At 43.4% G+C, this 18169-nt stretch overlaps 2 protein-coding genes across 6 annotated transcripts in view; one reads left to right on the top strand and one right to left on the bottom strand.

The window, feature by feature from the left end:
• MCF2 (MCF.2 cell line derived transforming sequence) overlaps positions 1 to 14322 on the top strand; it is a 44565-nt gene extending 30243 nt beyond the window's left edge. The window contains exons 20-30 of one of the 4 annotated variants that reach the window (XR_010068650.1): positions 2626 to 2718; positions 3605 to 3730; positions 4568 to 4789; positions 6268 to 6360; positions 6735 to 6813; positions 7129 to 7192; positions 8180 to 8286; positions 9273 to 9385; positions 9676 to 9788; positions 9933 to 11366; positions 11397 to 14322. Coding sequence is in view for 3 of the 4 variants with exons in the window: in XM_063313734.1 (XP_063169804.1) it covers positions 2626 to 2718; positions 3605 to 3730; positions 4568 to 4789; positions 6268 to 6360; positions 6735 to 6813; positions 7129 to 7192; positions 8180 to 8286; positions 9273 to 9385; positions 9676 to 9788; positions 9933 to 10033; positions 12350 to 12390 (1152 nt within the window). In the remaining variant the exon portion in view is untranslated. Of the gene's footprint in view, positions 1 to 2625; positions 2719 to 3604; positions 3731 to 4567; positions 4790 to 6267; positions 6361 to 6734; positions 6814 to 7128; positions 7193 to 8179; positions 8287 to 9272; positions 9386 to 9675; positions 9789 to 9932 lie in introns of all 4 variants that reach the window. The other 3 variants (XM_063313734.1, XM_063313733.1, XM_063313732.1) reach the window with 3 other exon arrangements.
• The window catches only part of LOC134504489 (coagulation factor IX-like), a 164366-nt gene that overhangs the window by 138512 nt on the left and 7685 nt on the right, over positions 1 to 18169 (bottom strand). The window contains exons 7-8 of one of the 2 annotated variants that reach the window (XR_010068651.1): positions 15791 to 15905; positions 14784 to 15455 (exon numbers count right to left, since the gene is read on the bottom strand). Coding sequence is in view for 1 of the 2 variants with exons in the window: in XM_063313735.1 (XP_063169805.1) it covers positions 14911 to 15455; positions 15791 to 15905 (660 nt within the window). In the remaining variant the exon portion in view is untranslated. Of the gene's footprint in view, positions 1 to 14386; positions 15456 to 15790; positions 15906 to 18169 lie in introns of those variants that run through there. The other variant, XM_063313735.1, reaches the window with a different exon arrangement.

The following is an 18169-nucleotide window of genomic DNA, read 5'->3' as shown; positions in this document are numbered from 1 at the left end:
AATATGAGCTTGTGTTAGTTAATAGCTGTAGTATTATTTCCTTCTTTTTTTTCTTTCTTGATCGTATAGTTTTAGTAAATAACATTATTACTTCGTTGTTGTTGTTGTTTATTCGTTCAGTCGCTTCCGACTCTTTGTGACTTCACAGACCAGCCCACGCCAGAGCCTCCTGTCAGTCGTCAACACCCCCAGCTCCCCCAGGGACGAGTCCGTCACCTCTAGAATATCATCCATCCACCTTGCCCTTGGTCGGCCCCTCTTCCTTTTGCCCTCCACTCTCCCCAGCATCAGCATCTTCTCCAGGGTGTCCTGTCTTCTCATGATGTGGCCAAAGTATTTCAGTTTTGCCTTTAATATCATTCCCTCCAGTGAACAGTCTGGCTTTGTTTCCTGGAGGATGGACTGGTTTGATCTTCTTGCAGTCCAAGGCACTCTCAGAATCTTCCTCCAACACCACAGTTCAAAAGCATCGATCTTCCTTCTCTCAGCCTTCCTTATGGTCCAGCTCTCGCAGCCATATGTTACTACGGGGAGCACCATTGCTTTAACTATGCGGACCTTTGTTGTCAGTGTGATGTCTCTGCTCTTAACTATTTTATCGAGATTTGTCATTGCTCTTCTCCCAAGGATTAAGCGTCTTCTGATTTCCTGACTGCAGTCAGCATCTGCAGTAATCTTTGCACCTAGGAATACAAAGTCTTTCACTGCTTCTACATTTTCTCCCTCTATTTGCCAGTTATCAATCAAGCTGGTTGCCATAATCTTAGTTTTTTTGAGGTTTAGCTGCAAGCCAGCTTTTGCACTTTCTTCTTTCACCTTCATCATAAGGCTCCTCAGTTCCTCTTCGCTTTCAGCCATCAAAGTGGTATCATCTGCATATCTGAGATTGTTAATGTTTCTTCCAGCAATTTTAACCCCAGCCTTGGATTCCTCAAGCCCACCATGTCGCATGATGTGTTCTGCGTACAAGTTGAATAGGTAGGGTGAGAGTATACAGCCCTGCCGTACTCCTTTCCCAATCTTAAACCAGTCCGTTGTTCCGTGGTCTGTTCTTACGGTTGCTTCTTGGTCATTATACAGATTCTTCAGGAGGCAGACAAGATGACTTGGTATCCCCATACCACTAAGAACTTGCCACAATTTGTTATGGTCCACACAGTCAAAGGCTTTAGAATAGTCAATAAAACAGAAATGGATGTTTATTATTACTTTACTATTGTTTATTTTTGATGTTACGTAAATATATTGAGTGCTCTTCCACCGAAGTCAAGTTCCTTGTATGTCTAATCATACTTGGCCAATAAAGGATTCTATTCTATTCTATTCTATTCTATTCTATTCTATTCTATTCTAAAAAATGGAAACCAGCTCTCCAAAATTTTGCATGCACATCTCGACCATTTAATTGCAAGGCATTTCTTTTTGTATAAGGGAGAGAGAGAACTGAGTAGGAAACCCTGATCTGTGGATTTAGAAGTTGAAGGCTTCAAATATATTTGGGGAAAAAGTAAACCTGACTTATTTTGTTGTTTGCTGAAGGCATTGGCCAACAAATGCCCACATCCTCCAGGGTTTTTTGGACATGCTAAATAATGCCAGCAGCTCCCCAAGTGAAATGACATGAAATGAAATGACATGAAATGAAATGATATGACGATGATGTGTTTTAATTAAAAATGACCCAAGTCTCATGAGACCATAACATTTTGTGAGAGTTGGCTGTTCTTGCATGGAACCAGTAAGCTCACCAGAGCCTAAGAATGTCCAAGTCTTGTGTGCGATTGTGCAAGATTTCAGCATCCACCTGTAAGGTCTTGCGGGGAAGAAGGTTCACGTTGCTCAAGAGTTCAGGCGATTTCAAATGAGGAATGCCTCGGCCACCCTGAGATGGCCGGTCATTAAGCTGAAAAGAGTTTGCGGTCATCAGATTGGCCCCAACCTTATTGGCTGTTTGCATGGCCCTGACGTTGTGGCTATGTTCCTGGGTGTGGGGGTCAGCGCATCCGTTGGAGCCTGTGAAATGGGCACATTGAGGTAGTTTTCTTGATGGTGGTGGATGTTTTTATCTCAGCAGCCAACTGTTGGTTTATTTATTTTATTTATTATGTGTATGTCTGGGTGTATGTAGTTGTCAATGTTAACTATTGTTAGGGACAGATCATCATGGAGAACATCTACGTGGTCTCTAAGAGTCAACCCTAATTTAATGGCAGCGTCTGTCTGTCTCTTTATCATTGTGAGCCACCCAAAGTCCCTTGTTTAAGATGGGCAGCCATATCAATTGAATAAATAAGTAAGTGGAAGACTTGCCAAGGATTTAAGGTGGGACTCACTGAATGAAAAGCATTGAAGCTGGTCAATGTCTGTTTGGTACACACTGTTATTTAATCCTGAGTTTACAGAACAGGCCCATGTCCTCAATTTTTGTATTAATGTGGTCTTCTCAAGAGTTGTAGACTTCAGATGCCAAACCTGGATGCAGGAGAACGTTAAATCCCAGAATTGTCAGCAGAGGCCCCACTGATTGAGGAGTTCTGGGATCTGCGGTCTGCTCATTTGGTGGACATCCAGGTGAAGATGGGTGTCTGTGTTTTAAATGGAAAATAAGTTGTTTTTCTTCTGCAGGAGTGCCAAAAAAAACTAGAACACAAGCTCAGTCTGGATTCCTACTTGCTCAAACCGGTGCAGAGGTTAACCAAGTACCAGCTGCTTCTCAAGGTATGGGGACTGTTGGCTAAGATCTGTAAAAGGAAAGAAAACCTTTTTCCTACCTCCTGGAGCAGTGTTCCTCAACCTTAGCAACCTGAAGATGTGTGGCTTCAACTCCCAGAATTTTGCTCAGGAATGCAGAGAAAGAGGGCTCATAGCACATAAACACCCTGCCCCAAAATTGTCCCATGAACAGCAAGGTAGAACTGATGTATTTCCTAGGAGGAAAAACTAGCGTGGCTAAAAGACCTCTCAGAAAACAAAGGAGGACCCAAGTGGAATTGCCACTTGGTCCTTTTGCATTCTTTATCAGTCTTCTTTTTTCCTGGCTGAGAAGAGCAACCTACTGTATTTAGGATAAATTTGCAATGTGGGTTCACGTGTTCCTTTTGCTCCTTTGAATAGCAGTTACAGGTGGATGTGCAGGACAATCTCTAGAAGAATTAGAAAGAGGAAGAAGCCCACCATCCACCATCTCACCCTATTTAGAAGGTGGAGCCCATTTTACTTCAAATTTGGTGCATGCTGAAAACGTGTTTGTTCACTTTGGCATGTTACAGTAGTGCTGCTTTTGTCTGCTTTTGGCCTCTGGCTCATCTCTCTTAATTTTCTACTGATTTTCTTTTCGAAGTGTACATGACCTCCTTTAATACTGTACACAGCTTGGAGTTGTAAGCACATGAGATAAATACCTTTTCAATGCAATAAATACAATAGCCCAGATGGACTCTCTTGTCCGGAAGCTGTTTCTTGAAACTACAGGAAACTCCCTTGAGAAATAGCCGTGGGAATTTTTTTTCAGGATGATTGTCCTTGCTTGGGAAAAGAATTAACCAACTCTATATTATTATTATTATTATTATTATTATTATTATTATTATTATTTTACTTGCAGGAACTGCTGAAGTACAGCACGAGCTGCAATGGCGTGCAGGAATTGCAAGAGGCCTTAGCTGCCATGCTGGATTTGGTCAAGTCAGTCAATGACTCCATGCATCAGATTTCCATCACTGGCTACGATGTAAGTCTTTTTATTTGTTTATTTATTTATATTTATTTTTTAAAAAATTTATCCCACCTTTTATTATTTTTGCAAATAACTCAAGGTGGCGAACATACCTAATACTCCTTCCTCCTCCTATTTTCCCCACAACAACAACCCTGTGAAGTGAGTTGGGCTGAGAGAGAGGGACTGGCCAAGGTCACCCAGCCGGCCTTCATGCCTAAGGCGGGACTAGAACTCTCATACCATGCCTGATTGGCTCTTGGGCTGAGAGGGAGGGACTGGCCAAGGTCACCCAGCTGGCTTTCCTGCCTCAGGCGGTACTAGAACTCACAGCCTCCTGGTTTCTAGCCTGTTGCCTTAACCACTAGACCAAACTGGCTCTAGTGTTTTTCTCTAATAAGAGAGAGAAAATACATATATAAATATAAATATAATAATAAGAGAGAAGATACGTATATATAATCATATATATAATAAAAGATATTATATATATAATATATAATGATACATTAAATTTCAACAGGAGATAAAATATCAAAGAAGGAAAAAAAAATTGAGAAGGAAAGGTCAGAAAGAGAGCAAAATTAAGGGTGCAGAAAAGAAAAAGAAAGAAAAGAATAGAAAAAGAATAGCTCCCCACTTCCTTTGGTACAGATAAAAATATAAGATGCATCAACCTCTTACTCTAAAATTAATATTGGTTCACAATATTTCTATGGTCATAAACAATTCTAATCATCAGATCCTGAAATTAAAAGTTTCATTTCTTTCCGTTTCAAGCAAACAGTCCAAAGGTGGTTTCCAGCGGGGCCAATTCAAGCACTGAAAAGCGAGGGTCTGTTCTCTTCCCAGGGGGACCTCCGCGCGCTTGGCAAAGTGCTGATGCAGGGCTCCTTCAGCGTGTGGGTGGGGCACCGGAAAGGGCCGACCAAGATGAAGGACCTGGCCCGGTTCAAGCCGATGCAGCGGCACCTTTTCCTCTACGAGAAGGCGCTCGTCTTTTGCAAGAAAAGAGAGGAGCAGTGTGACAGCCATGACAAAAGGTCGTCCTACAGCTTTAAGCACTTCTTGAACGTAAGGAAATGACTAGCGCTCGGAAGGCTGCGGCTTCCCGCGTTGCAATTTCATTTTCAGCGGTGGGGTAGGGAGCATCAACCACAGAGCAGCTCTTTGAAGAAATGTAGATTTTAAAAAAAAAATGTAAACTGTGCTCTGCTCAATACCGGCGCAGAACTCTGATTTGCAACAAGGGGGACAGGGAAGACGTCTCTCGGGGGAACTGCGCAAACTGGATGAGTGCTTCCCATGCTCATCCCTGGCAGATGTTCTCCACCTGCCGCTAACCTTTCTCTCCATTCATGAGGACTAGAACCTTTCTCACTTTTCTCAATGCTGGCATGCTAAACATGCATCCTTTTGCATTTGGCCACCTTTGAAATTCAATCCTGTTTGCAGAAAGATTGCACAGCATCCCCCTTTTCAAGGTGGGAGGCAAAGGCGTGGAGCACCTTTGCTTCCCACCTCACCTTTCTCCTAATTTCTTCTTCATTCCCTTCCCTTGCTCTGGCCTTGCTCTCAAATGCATTGTTTTTCCTGGTTTATCCGTTAACTGAATCCTGAAAGCCCCTTCTTGGAAAGAGGACAGGAAAAAGGATCTGCCTTGCTGGTCCCTGCATCTGGTGAAGCCAGCCAGCTCCTTCAGAGGCCTCCAGCTGATTGTCTCATTTATTTGCCCAGCCATGCCTGGAAACCTCATTTGCAGAAACAACGTCATGATTGGCCAGTGGTTTCCTGAGGCCATCTATCAAAGCGGCTGAAAGCTACGTCCAAGGCAGAGGAAAAAGAGGGAACAGAAGGTTCCCCAGATGGTCCCATTTGTTTAAAGCCCCAGCCCTCCTGCCCGTATTGTTTTGTACATGCAGACAGTACAGAGTGTTCATTCACAAGCAGATAGGAGCTGTAAACTGAACACAGCCATTCGTATTTATAGGGAGCCTTGTTTATCTGGCTCGAAAGGGACATTCAAGGGCTGCGATGCAATGAAGCAGCTCTGAAAAGGAAGCTTAAGGGCCAGTTTTGCCTGACGTGACTCATCTAGCCATCCTCTGCCCCTGGCCAATGGCTCAGCCTGGTGCTTTGACAGCCTGCAGTCTGGAATAACTAGGCAAGTCAGCCAAGTTTTCAATCTTCCCAACTTGTCCTGGCTTAAAAAAAGGAAAGAAAGAAATAGAAGGAGAACTTGGCAGTGATACGAGGAGGGTCAGCATCGCCCGAGTTGGGTGGGTGGACCTTCCTCTCATTTCACTCTTCTTCCAAACCCCACCTATCTTCAGCCACCCAAAGGCTGTAATTACTGAAAATCAGAAGCTGTCATTTTGAGGCTGGAAACACACCAAAATGGAAACTGAAGCCTTAAAACAATACATCTTTTGAATTAAAAAAAAAAAAAAAGCCGAAGTTTGGAGGAAAGGTCACGGCAGGATGGTGAGGAGCAGCAAGGTTGTTCCTTCAAGTTCTGCATGTGGATTCCTCTTTCCTTCCTCTTCTTTTAGATGAATGCTGTCGGAATCACGGAGAATGTTAAAGGGGATCCTCGCAAGTTTGAGGTCTGGTACAGCGGCCGGGAGGAAGTCTATGTTGTGCAGGTAGTCTTCCTCCCATATCACTATAACTTTGAAATTGAGGGACAAACATCTGAAATTTCTGAAACTGAAACAAAATGTGCACCTTTTGGAGGTGAACCAGCCAGATCTTGGCCCTCTATAGGATTAACGGGCCCCAAATAAAGCTGGCATAATATCAAACTTTGCCAAATAAGTCCTATAAGGTAGTTTCAGTTTTCATCACAGTTTGCAAGATCATGACCATTTCCTTGGTGTGACTTGATTGGGGGTGGGGGGTATACACACATCGCTATGTGCAAACACCCCCTCTTGACAGATGAATTCAAGTTCTTTGAATGGTAGGTACCAGATTCCAAAGAGGCATTTTGATTTTAGATAATACCATCTTCTGTTAGGCTCAAACAGTTGATCTGAAGATGGCCTGGCTAAATGAAATACGAAAGGTCTTGTTCAAGCAGCAACAGCTTATCAAAGGTAAGGTATCCTAGTTCAGAAACTATTCTAGAAATGTACAAAACCTGGGCGATTTTTACTCCAGAGTCTGAACTGCAGACGGGTGTCCATTTTTGGAAAGCTAAAAATTAAATCTATACCCATTAACGGAAGATATTAATTGTGAGAGTTTTTTATGACGCTCTTGATCTGATTTATTTCCTGGATCAAACCAAAAGACCTAGTCCAGGATTGTTTCCCCAGATCTGGATATTGACAATTTCCCCATTTCTAGCTGTGTGAACGTTTGGTAAACAAAAGATACGGGACTAATGCAATGTTGTATCATGTTCACAGTTGAGAAGCCAGTACCATCTTTGTGTCCTGACACAATTCAGCTTTCTCCTCCGTTGAGTGATGGGTAAGCCAGGAAAAAAAAAAGCAAGCGACCCTTGGATAATTCATGTCTTATTCTTAAATCCATCCCATCCCATTTCCATATCATTCTGACTTTTTTAAAAAAAATTCCAACCTGCAAGATCATTATTTTCATATGCCATCTTCTCCAGGGCAATGAAATTTTTATCAGACGTCGGTTTAGCGGACGCAGCATGGAACAAGCCAATATTCCATACTGATTACTGTCCTTAGCCTAAGGACATGATTACCCGAATGACATACCTGCATGGGGACACCCTCACATAAACGATGCAAATGACATCATTTGTGCCATTTGCAAAAGGATGTCCTTATGCAAAGGCCACAAATTACTCTGAATGAAATACTCTCCTGTTTAGTGAACATTTGTGAATGAGAGATGCCACCACCCAATTAAAAAGAGATTTCAATATATATGCATTTTTGCCTGGCAAATTTCAGAATCGGCATGTTTTGCCACACAGCGGACTCATTCCATTTTCAAGTTGAGTCCTGGATCACAAAATCTGGAAAAGCACACAGTCCAAAGCAGCCTTTCTCAACTTTTTGACTCTGGAGGGACCCCTGAAATATTTTTCAGGCCTCCCCTGCACATTCAGGCTCAAATAGAGGCCAGAAGTTACAAAATTATTATATTTGTCTCATGTGTAGGCCTGTAGATCAGCATGAACAGTGTTCTTAAACTGAAAACAAAGAATGAAACTTACCTCTTCAATGTGAAGTTGCCTGAATTTGAAATAATTTTTTAAATAAATTGTGATCTCCTGGGGAACCCCTAGTGACCTCTTGCAGAACCCAAGGGTGCCATGGAACCCTGGTTGAGAAACCGTGATCCAAAGGCTAATTGTGTTGCATTCCCTTGTTGACCCAGGAAACATGGATTAAGTTATCTCTGTAAAAGATGCAAAGCAAATGTTTCAACTTGGTCTCCTTTCTTCTGATCTTCTGAATGGGTTCTGTGTGCTTTCAGGAAACCACCAAGAGCTTCTGTAAGTTCAGAGGAGAATGACTCTGAACACACCAGCCCCATTGCTGTGGAGTGCTTAGCTTCCTCTGTTCAGAACAAACCAAGCAGATGTAGGTATCCCTGTGGATTCTTCTCTTTCTCCTTCTTTTTTTAACTATGTCACCCACAGACCACCTTTGGGGGTTTGGGAATGGTACTTTGGTCGGAGGGGGTAGTCTACAACAGGAGGTGCAATGCAAATTTGGGGGACATTTTTGGCTTTTTTGGAGGACTTGTGGAGGTTAGGGAGAAATGGGGGCCATTCATCTAGGGACCTGTGTTCAGCCGTGGGTGGTGGTAGGGAGGTCTGCCATGGCTTCTGGTTGCAAATGTCATGAGTAAGGATGGCGAGCAGGGGACTCCCTTCCAGACTGTTAAGCACATGCGTAGCACTGAGGAATTGGTGAGCCATTCCAAGAGGCACCGATTGGGACCGCCTTAACCTGCGGGGTTTATATGGCTGGGTTTTTCCCACGCTTGTTCAGTTTGTTAGGATTCCTGTTATGTATTAGCAATAAAACATTAGAGAACAGTTCCTTGTCTCAGAGTGTTTCCTGGGAGTCAGGACAGCAAAGATTGCAAAAGGCAAAAGAAGTGTGATGGTGCATCTGGTAGCGTGGGGTGGCAAGAGAATACTTTTCTAGCATGGCTCAGCAAACACAATTTAACAAACATATCAGAACCTTTCCAGATGACCTTTCCATCTTCACGTGGATCCAAATTCAAAACCTGTGTTTCCCCAACCCTTTTAGCACATTGAGAGGCAGAGCTGAAACAATGCAAGAAGCTGGAGAAGGGTAAAAGACAGATGTTGCACAACAAATGGAAGGAAGAAGTGGGCCATCTGTAAAGGCTTTGGAGGTGGAGTTTGTTTCCCATTTCTGGGAAGGAACTCTAAAATTGAGGTGCCACCACAAAACAGTCCCTGCTCCATCTAGGTTTCTTTTGGCTGGTAAACTCTAAAGCTGGTCCTATGGACCAGGTCATGGAAGGAGGTGACCCTTTCAGTAACTTGGCTTCTTAAAACAAGACGATTATTTATTTCCTTCTCATGCAGCTTGGTCAGGCACGTCCCATTCATTAGAAATCTGTGAAGGGCTTGAAGAGTGGTCCAGCCACCATTACTTCTCAACCTGCTCTGACACCGAAGAAGAAGATGGCAACCAACTGGTTAGTGAGGACACTGGGTGGGATACTGGGAACTGTAGGCCAACACAGCTTCAAAGCAACAGGTTGGGGGAGGCTGTCCTAAGCCAGAGCTAGGCAAAAGAGTCTACCATGGAATAATCCAACTTGGAAGAGAGTTGTTCTGGGTGTCACAGTGGTGTGGGGTGTTCTGTACCATGGTTGGCCTACTTTTGGATCCCTCAGGAGAGCCTGTTTTGAAGTCAGAATGGTACATTTTAAGGTGGAGCATTATACCTCTGATGTAAATCATCTATTTATTGTTCATGCTTTAGTCTCCAGGAAAATATAAAGCCTTAGCAGATTGCAAGAAGAAAGATTCAGATGAACTTCTGGTGAAGAACGGGGATGTCATTCAGCTCTTGCACAAAGATGGAGAGGGACAGTGGTAGGTGCTCCAGACACCCTTCTTCTTGTCTACCAAAGAGAACGAGTGGTGGAAGCAACCAGGAACTGTTGAAAGAATGCTCTACAAAGTCCTTTTTCTTGCCTGTTTCATCCTTACCATCCCTGTCCTTTCTTTATCTGAAAGGTTGGTCAAAAACCTCAACCGGAGTGAAGAAGGCTGGGTGCCCTCCAACAGCCTGCAGATAGTCCTCGGGGACTGTAGGTTTCGGAGTACCAGAGTCACAGGTATTCCTGTGATGACAAGCGACTTGCTCATCTGAACTGTTTCAGTGTTGGCATGCGCAGGAGTCTGGAGGAGTGGGCACTGCTTTGCTTGCTTGCTTAGAATAATCCTGACTTTTGCGAAGATAAAGCAGAGGGTGGGGAGAGATCGATAATCTAAGATGTTCCAGGAAGTTAGTATTTAGCAATAGTATTAGGCACTCTTTCTTCCTTTTTCTCCTTCTCTTCTCCTTCCTTGTCTCCTTCTCCTTCTCCTGCTTCCTAATACGCTTCAGGAAATTGGCACTTAGCAATAGTATTAACCCCCCCCTCCTCCTCCTCTGAATATACTCTCCATTCTTCATTCTTCTTCCTCTTTCTTCCTTGTCCTCTTCCTCCTCTCGTGGTTTGGTTTGGAGGACAACAAATGAACTGAGCAAGACTTGAAAAAAAAAAAGAAGAAACTCTACTTGAATGAGAGGACGTAACGTCCAGTCCAGAAAAAGCCATATCAGTGACTTGCCCCCGGGTAACAGATGTGCCTATGAGAATCGATCCCTTCCGTCGAATGTGGATGCATGACTTATGTGTTTGGTCTGCAAGTGATGAGGAATAGACGCATGCTTGCTTGTTCAGACTGAAAATGAAGATGGTTTGCTAAGATTCTGTTCAAAGAATCCGAGTCTGCATTTTTTTAAAAAAAGGCTTGTATTTTATCACCCCGGTTGCTGTTGTGGCCATCCACATTCCTAAAGGGGGTGTCAGTTTTTCATGGGAGGAAAATAAAGGTGATCATAAGAATAGTGGGTGATAGAAACCAAGCCTTGTATTTTATGGAAAGAGACCAGCTCTCCCCTTCTATGGGAATGCTTATGTGACCTTCCTGATTACTTGCTCTAAATATTTTGAATTGTTTCTATATCTTTAAGAGAAATTATTTTATTTATTCAGTTTTTCACAGTGTCGTAATCGTTTGCAACTCTTGATGGTGTACAAAAGATTTCTGTTTGCTCCCAGGTTGTGCTCCATGTTAGCGAACGTAGGATTTTCCTATTTTCTCTTCTTCACTGATATGGAGATTTCAGTGTTTTTCCCCCTGCTTCCTGAAAATAGTATTCAAACAACAAATAGCATGAATAAGGTACCCCCTTTATAATTCCCCTAGCTGGGGAATTCTGGGAGTTGAAGTCCACGCATCCTAAAGTTGCCAGAGTTGAGAAACACTGCCCCTAAAAACACCTGATTTTGCCAAATCTTGCCTACCATCTTCTCTTTCCCCACCTGAAATGTTTTATCAAATCATCGATGGGACTATATTGTGCTATGCTTGGGGGCCACATTGTCAAATCCGGTAAGGGTTAGGGTTGGTAAGGTGCAAACTGGTAAGGCGCACCCCAGACAGAAGACATCTAAGGAGGTATTACTTCAGTGGGGGGAAACTTCCTTTGAGAGTAGTTAATGGGTTTGCATGTCTTTTCCAAGAAGATGCTAAACAGTCGAGGAAGTCTGGTGGTTGTGAACATCCAGGATAATAGGCCATGGTCTAATTATCTGGCCTCCTGATACATATCTGGTATCTTTCAAAGACAGACCAGTCAACAATTAGCTCCTTTGAAATGTCTTCAGAACAGAACAATTACAAATCCACTTGGACGAAGAACCGATCAGAAACTGGCTTTTCAGAACTGACACGGTCCAATTAGAGATTAACTCAGTTATGAATACAAGAGCTCAGTCAGTTCGTGCCTGGTGGCCTGGAGCTGCCAAGAAGCCAGCTGCAGAGCACATCGCTTTGCCGTTGAAAATGCCAGCCACCCTTGCTGGCAAAATGTCAGGATACCACATAATTAGACTACGGCCTATTAGCCCAGAAGCTGATCACCATTGGACAGACACTGGCCATAAAAGCCTGCCTCAGTATACATCAAACAAGCTTTCTAACTTGCATTTTAGTTGGAGAGAGGAAGATCTGAGTTTCAACGTTTTGCAGGCTTGCTTGCTAAACATTTTGCAGGTGCTGGGAGGGAGGGACATTGTTGCCCAAAAAATTGATCAGTGGCCTTGCAAAGCACTCAGATGCACTCCCTATGCACTTTAAAGATTTTCGTTTGCAAGCTCACGTGCAAATAGCCTTAATTTAGGTCCTGTCTGCAGTCTGCTAAAGAGACAGGTAAAGATTTCCTTTCTGATGGCTTTTGACAACTGCAAAATGATACCTGTGTTTACGATTCATTCCTTTAGGGATCTAGGGATGGAAGAGGACTACCTAGCAGCAAGGAGCCATGCGCTCTTGGGATCTGTGCCTTCTGACATTTAATGCTGCTCTCCATTGCTTTTTAGACGCTGCCCAGGATAGGATGAGGAAATTAAGCTCCCCCTGAATTTAACGAATTAAGGCCAAGCCCTGTGTGAATGCTCCAGTGGAGGCCTGAAATGGTAACAAGGGACAGAGAGGGCAATTAGACTTATTCTGTCATCTGTCCTCCTAAGCAGGTGACAGCCCTTGGCTGATCTGGTCTGGGCTCAGAAGCTAAGCAGGATCAGGCCTGGTTAGTACTTGGATGGGAGAACATCAGGGCTCTAGGCTAGATGGGAAGTTGGAAAACTTTCCAGAAGAAGACAGTTGCAAGCTTCTCATGTGCTGTTGTTGAGGAAACTCTATGGACGTATCCCTGTAGTCATCAGGATTGACCTCGACTCGAAGGAAACGTTGCCTTTTCATCATCGAAACATCACACCCTCACCGACTTTCATTGCGACCATCATTGGGAGCCATTCTTTCCTCTTCTTTTTCATTTTCCTTCCCTCCCTTCTGTGGAAAAGCACCATTTTGTTTTGACCCAAGGACGCAACCTCATCTTCCTCTCCACAGCGTCTCCCGGGCGTCCTTTGATTATTTCCATGGCTTTGGAGAAAATTGAAGGGTGCGCTTCCTGCTTTTCCAACCACCCTTTGTTGGGATTGGCTGGACTTGACTAAGGTCAGGTGGGTCTCAACTAAACAGTGGCCCTAATAAGCCAACTTCAGTAGGTTTTGCAGGAACCTTGAGATCAATGAAATGTCACTCTCTTTTTGCTGTGAAGAGTCTAAGAAAGACTCTGCCATACATGGGCTGTGTCTCCAGACTTGGTCAATTGGCAGCTCCAGATTGTAGGCATCTCACTGTGGATTCCTCCACATTGGTGAAGGGTCTAGCAAAGTTTGCACAGTACTTTTTAGGGGGATGGGAGGAGCATATGTGCCATAACTGAGTTCAGTATCCATTTGCACTAAATGTGTTAAGATTGTCCTCGTTAGTAGTGAGACTATATGCTTCAGCCCTTTGTTTAAGAATGAATTCGTATTCGAGCAAGGATAGAAGGTCCTCTGCTTTTTAAGTGAGTTTCCATAATTTATTTTCTGGTGCATCTTCATTATTTTTTTAATTTTTTCTTTGTAGACTCAAGTAATTTGGTGTCTACCGATAATGGTTACAAATTTAACTTCCCAAAGCATTCCTAAACACAGGGTAACTATTGTAACCAAGCTACTCACAACAGCTCAGGGCAGTGAATGGTGTGCATAAATGCAAAAGGACCTCTGTCGGTATAAAGTTAGCATTGATCTGTTTTTCTCTATATGTCACATTTGGTTTGGGGGGGGGTGTCTAATTTTGTCTATGAACCCCAGATTCCACGTGGTCCTCTGAAAACGTTGCTGTAATTTTCATCTGTGCTTCTTGCAATATCCATTTGTACACTCCTTCCCAGTCTGCTGAAGATCACGCTGCTTCTGGAATTCCTTGAGAGAATTCCTGAATGGCCCATTTTCACACCCTTTCCCTTGTATATTGAATACCATTGAAATCACTATACTGCAAGTTTAAAATGAGGATGAGTTACGGCGGGAAGGCCTGCCTTCCTGAACGGAGGTCATTTTTAAAAGATTCCATCCTCATGTGTATAGCACAGTCCAATCTTTTTAACTTTTGTCTACCTGGTTCTAAACGGTACATGCTTCACTTTACCTACGCCGCAAGTCTGGATCTAAAGTTTTAGGCTGCAGGCAAATGTCTCCCTAGGATTTACTTCTGAGTAGATGCATATAGGATTGTACTTCTAAACTGAAAACTTTGCACAGACTGTTGACCGCCTCTGAAAATAGGCCGAGGTAAAATGTAGATGTTATCCTGAACTGTCTTGGCAGCGGAAGGTGTCTGTCTTCCCTGTCCAATTACTTAAAGTATTCTGTAAATGCCATTGTAAGAATGAGCTACATCTATATTTAAAAAGAATTAAGAGCATTGTTAAATAAAGAAATATATCTGAAGACTTTTCATTTTGTGCAGAGAGTTTGGTGCAGCGTGGGTTCAGAAGAAAGGGGCGTCCTTTTCTCATGTTGCAATTCATTTCTGGTTTTATTACGCCCCATCACAAAGCATAATAAATGCACCGAGAGCTCATTAACGCACATGCCTGTTAATTTTCCCATGCGCTTTCCAATACTGCATTTAGCTGCGTTAGCAACTTGGTGAAACAAGTATTTAATAGAAAATGATAGGGAACATACTGTATGGAAAACTCTCCTGCCTTGGTTCTTGAATGTAAAACTTAGTGATCCAAACTAAGTATTTTACCCACTGGGCTGTTGTGCCTCTAATTTTCTTTGCTCATACAAAAAGCATTTCCCTTATCATCCTTTTTTCTCTTTTTTAAAACATGGGATAGGATTCCAGCACTGAGCAAGGGGCTGGACCAACCGATCTCCAAAGTCCTTTCCAATTCTTATATACAACCATCCTATGATTTTAATTCTCTAAAACTATTTCAGTGAAGTAGTTACAGGTCCATGTGGATTCCCTGTTCCACAATTGTAGGGTTCTTGAGAAAGGAAGCAGAACTCTGTTTGGGGTTTGGATTAGTTTATGTAGGTCTCGTGGTCTCTCTTATCCACTTAACATACCTGGAAACTCTGGTGTAGATTCCAAATTTATCCTTCTTAGCACATTGCTCCCCCCAGCTGGTGATCCCCGTCAAAAACCATACATGGTCAATGTCCGTGGTATATGGACCACCACTGTCTCCTTGGCAAGTATCCTTGGCTTCGTCAGGAATGCCTGCACAGAACATATTCTGCATGATGGGATAACTGCTGCTCCTCAGACAGGTTGGTCGGTCAATAAACCGGATGTGCAGCACCTGTAGGATGCTTGCCTCCCTGCCTTGGAAAGCCAGTTTCCCCCACCCGCTCACGGTGCCCAGCCCAAACTTAAGGAGGTTGTTTGTGAACTCTCTGTCTCCAAGGCAAATCGGGATGACATAATGGTTGAACTCCAAAGGGGCGTCCAACTCAAGGAGGGCGATGTCGTTGTGGTACTTGTTAGTCACATTGTATGTAGGGTGAGGGATTGCCCGAGCCACGTTGCGATATTGTTCGGTATTGTCCACAGCATTCACGTTGTGTTCACCTGGAGTGGAGCAAGAGGAAGAACTTCTTACTATAATACAATGTAGGTAGGAATGGGCAAATCTTTTAAAGCACCAAATGCTGGAAACTAAATTTAAAAAGTTGGGGGAGCTCTGTGTTCTCACCCCAAACCTTGCAAGATACCAAAATTCTTGAAGGAGGGTTTTTTCTCCTGTTTGTTGATGCTTAATCACGTCTGCCACCTCCTGCCTGCTTCTGCCCCCCCCCCCCACCACTGCCTCTTGGCTTTTGTTATAAGCAAAATCACTGCAACACTAAATAAAAGTATAGCCAGGAAAAAGGGCACTTCCAACACAGCAGTAGTAAATTGCTTACCCGCTACAATTGTTTGTGGCTGAAACTCAAGGCAATGAGCTGCCGTGACGACCCACTTTTCATTGATGATCGTGCCTCCACAGAATCCTTTCTGTTCGGAGTTGAGCACATAAACCTGGGAACAGAAAGACAACGTAGCAAATCAAGGACTGTTTGTAAACAAAGCAACTCAATGGTAAGTCCCATTTCGACAGGGAAAGCCAGCATCTTGATGATGAAATGCACATGATCTCATGCTTCTCTAGCATGTGGGCCTCCTGAAAGCTTCTGGTGGAACACGATGGCAGATGGAGAAGAGTCAAAACTGTACTTGCTGATGGCCTCATCCTTTAGGGATCTGGAATTTTGGCCAGCACAAGTGACTATCTTAACAGGTGACAGTACCTGACCAACCTTGTCTGGGTTTGGAAAGCAAGGTCGGGCCTGGTTAGTACTTGGATGAGAGGCCACCAGAAAGTCCTGGGGCTGTAAACTACGCCTGGGAAGTTGAAGAAGTATCTCAGAAGAAGGCAGTGCAAACCACTTCCATATTGTCGCCATGACGTGGATGTGTCCACAAAGTCATCAGGAGTTGGCTTGGAAGTTGAGTGAGAAGGGCTTGAGTTGGAAGCTGGCTTTACTACAACTGAATGTTTGACAGCTGAGTATTCTGCAAGGGCCTCCAACTGTTTTGCAGTCTTGCAGATAAATAGCCAGCTTTGTTTCTGGCCATTCACAAACCATCCTGGGTTTATCAGAATCTCAGTGTTGTCAACGGTAACCGGATTTTGGATAGACCTTATCACATTAACAAAAGAACTTCTGGCATATGAAAGTCAAGGCAATGTTATTACAGCATCACTTTTCGTTCCAGGGAGGATTTGTAAAATGCCATATAATAGTTCAAGCCACAGGTGAATCTCTTGCAGAGAGAACAAAAACAACATAACCAATTCCCAATCCATCAGAATATGCTGTATTATATTACCATGGGTAATATTCTTGGATAATGAGAAGACAGGACACCCTGGAGAAGATGCTGAAGCTGGGGAGAGTGGAGGGGAAAAGGAAGAGGGGCCGACCAAGGGCAAGGTGGATGGATGATATTCTAGAGGTGACGGACCCGTCCCTGGGGGAGCTGGGGGTGTTGGCGACCGACAGGAAGCTCTGGCGTGGGTCCATGAAGTCATGAAGAGTCGGGAGCGACGAAACGAATAAACTACAAAAATATTCTTGGAAACAGGTCTCATTTCCTTTAAAAGAGCAATGAGAATAGTGGCCTCTAGGTGGCACCCAAGTGAAGTTGACTGGGCAAAGAATAAGGTATATCATTAACTCTGGGCAAGGTCCTCATAGAATTTCCATTAGACTTTGGGGCTATAAAGACAGAATATGCTTTAATTCAATTTTTTTGCCATGTCTTGAATTGTGTCATTGTGAGAATAATGACATAGTTGCATTAATCCACTTATTCACTGAGCTGGTTTAAAGAATGCTAGGATTCTACTTTACCAAAGCATTTCTGTTTTGCAATTGGTCAAGCCAGCCCCCCGTGTGCATTCGCCCAGCAGAAGCGATGAAGGCAGTGGGTGGCTGAAGAGGGATGAATAGAAATAAAGTAATTGAAACGTTCAACTTGGTCAGTTTCAGGGCAGAAGATTGAACATTCCCAGGAAGAGCCAAGAAGGGAGGGGTGAAGATGCTGATTGAAAGTTTAAAATCCTTTGCCGAACCACAGTGAAATCGATCAGCTTATCAAACCTCGCTCTTGGTTTTATTTATTAGTCTTATTTTTTTTTAAAAAAAAAGATTAAACCAATTGACAACAAAAACATGAGATTTATAACAATGTGGGAATCTTCTGGGAAAGCAACTGAAATGCTGAGCCACCAGCATAAAAAGGTGGGTGCATGTATTCTTAGTTTGCACAAGGTATGCTGACAAGTTTATGCTGTTCCTATTTCCCCACATGGACATATCACATGTATACGACTGTACAAACAGCAATTTCATCACTATATGGGGAGGGTCATTGGTTAGGATCTCTCCAGCTGTCTCTTCAAACCCTAATTAAGCAAAAGTGCTTTTCTCAAAGCATGGGAAGAAATCATGCCATTTTCTTTTGCGCTGATCAGACCCCAAGTGAAGTCTGATGTCCAGTTCTTGGCCCCAGCAAATGGCTTTATTAAACTACAGGCAGTCCTCGTTTAGCGACTGCCTTGTTTAGTGACCATTCACAGTTACGACGGTGATGAAAAAGTAACTTTGCCACCAATCCTTGCATTTACAACCTTCACAGGTCTGTAAAGCAGAGGAAAGCTGAAGTCCGATTGTAAACCCCAGTTGTGGTTTCACTTGGCAATGGCTTCACTTAACGACCAAGTCGCCGGTCCCAATTGT

This window comes from Candoia aspera, chromosome 12 (genome assembly GCF_035149785.1).
Source record: "Candoia aspera isolate rCanAsp1 chromosome 12, rCanAsp1.hap2, whole genome shotgun sequence".
NCBI lineage: Eukaryota > Metazoa > Chordata > Lepidosauria > Squamata > Boidae > Candoia > Candoia aspera.
The sequence above is the reverse complement of the archived record's forward strand: the minus strand, read 5'-3'. Positions and strand labels throughout refer to the sequence as shown.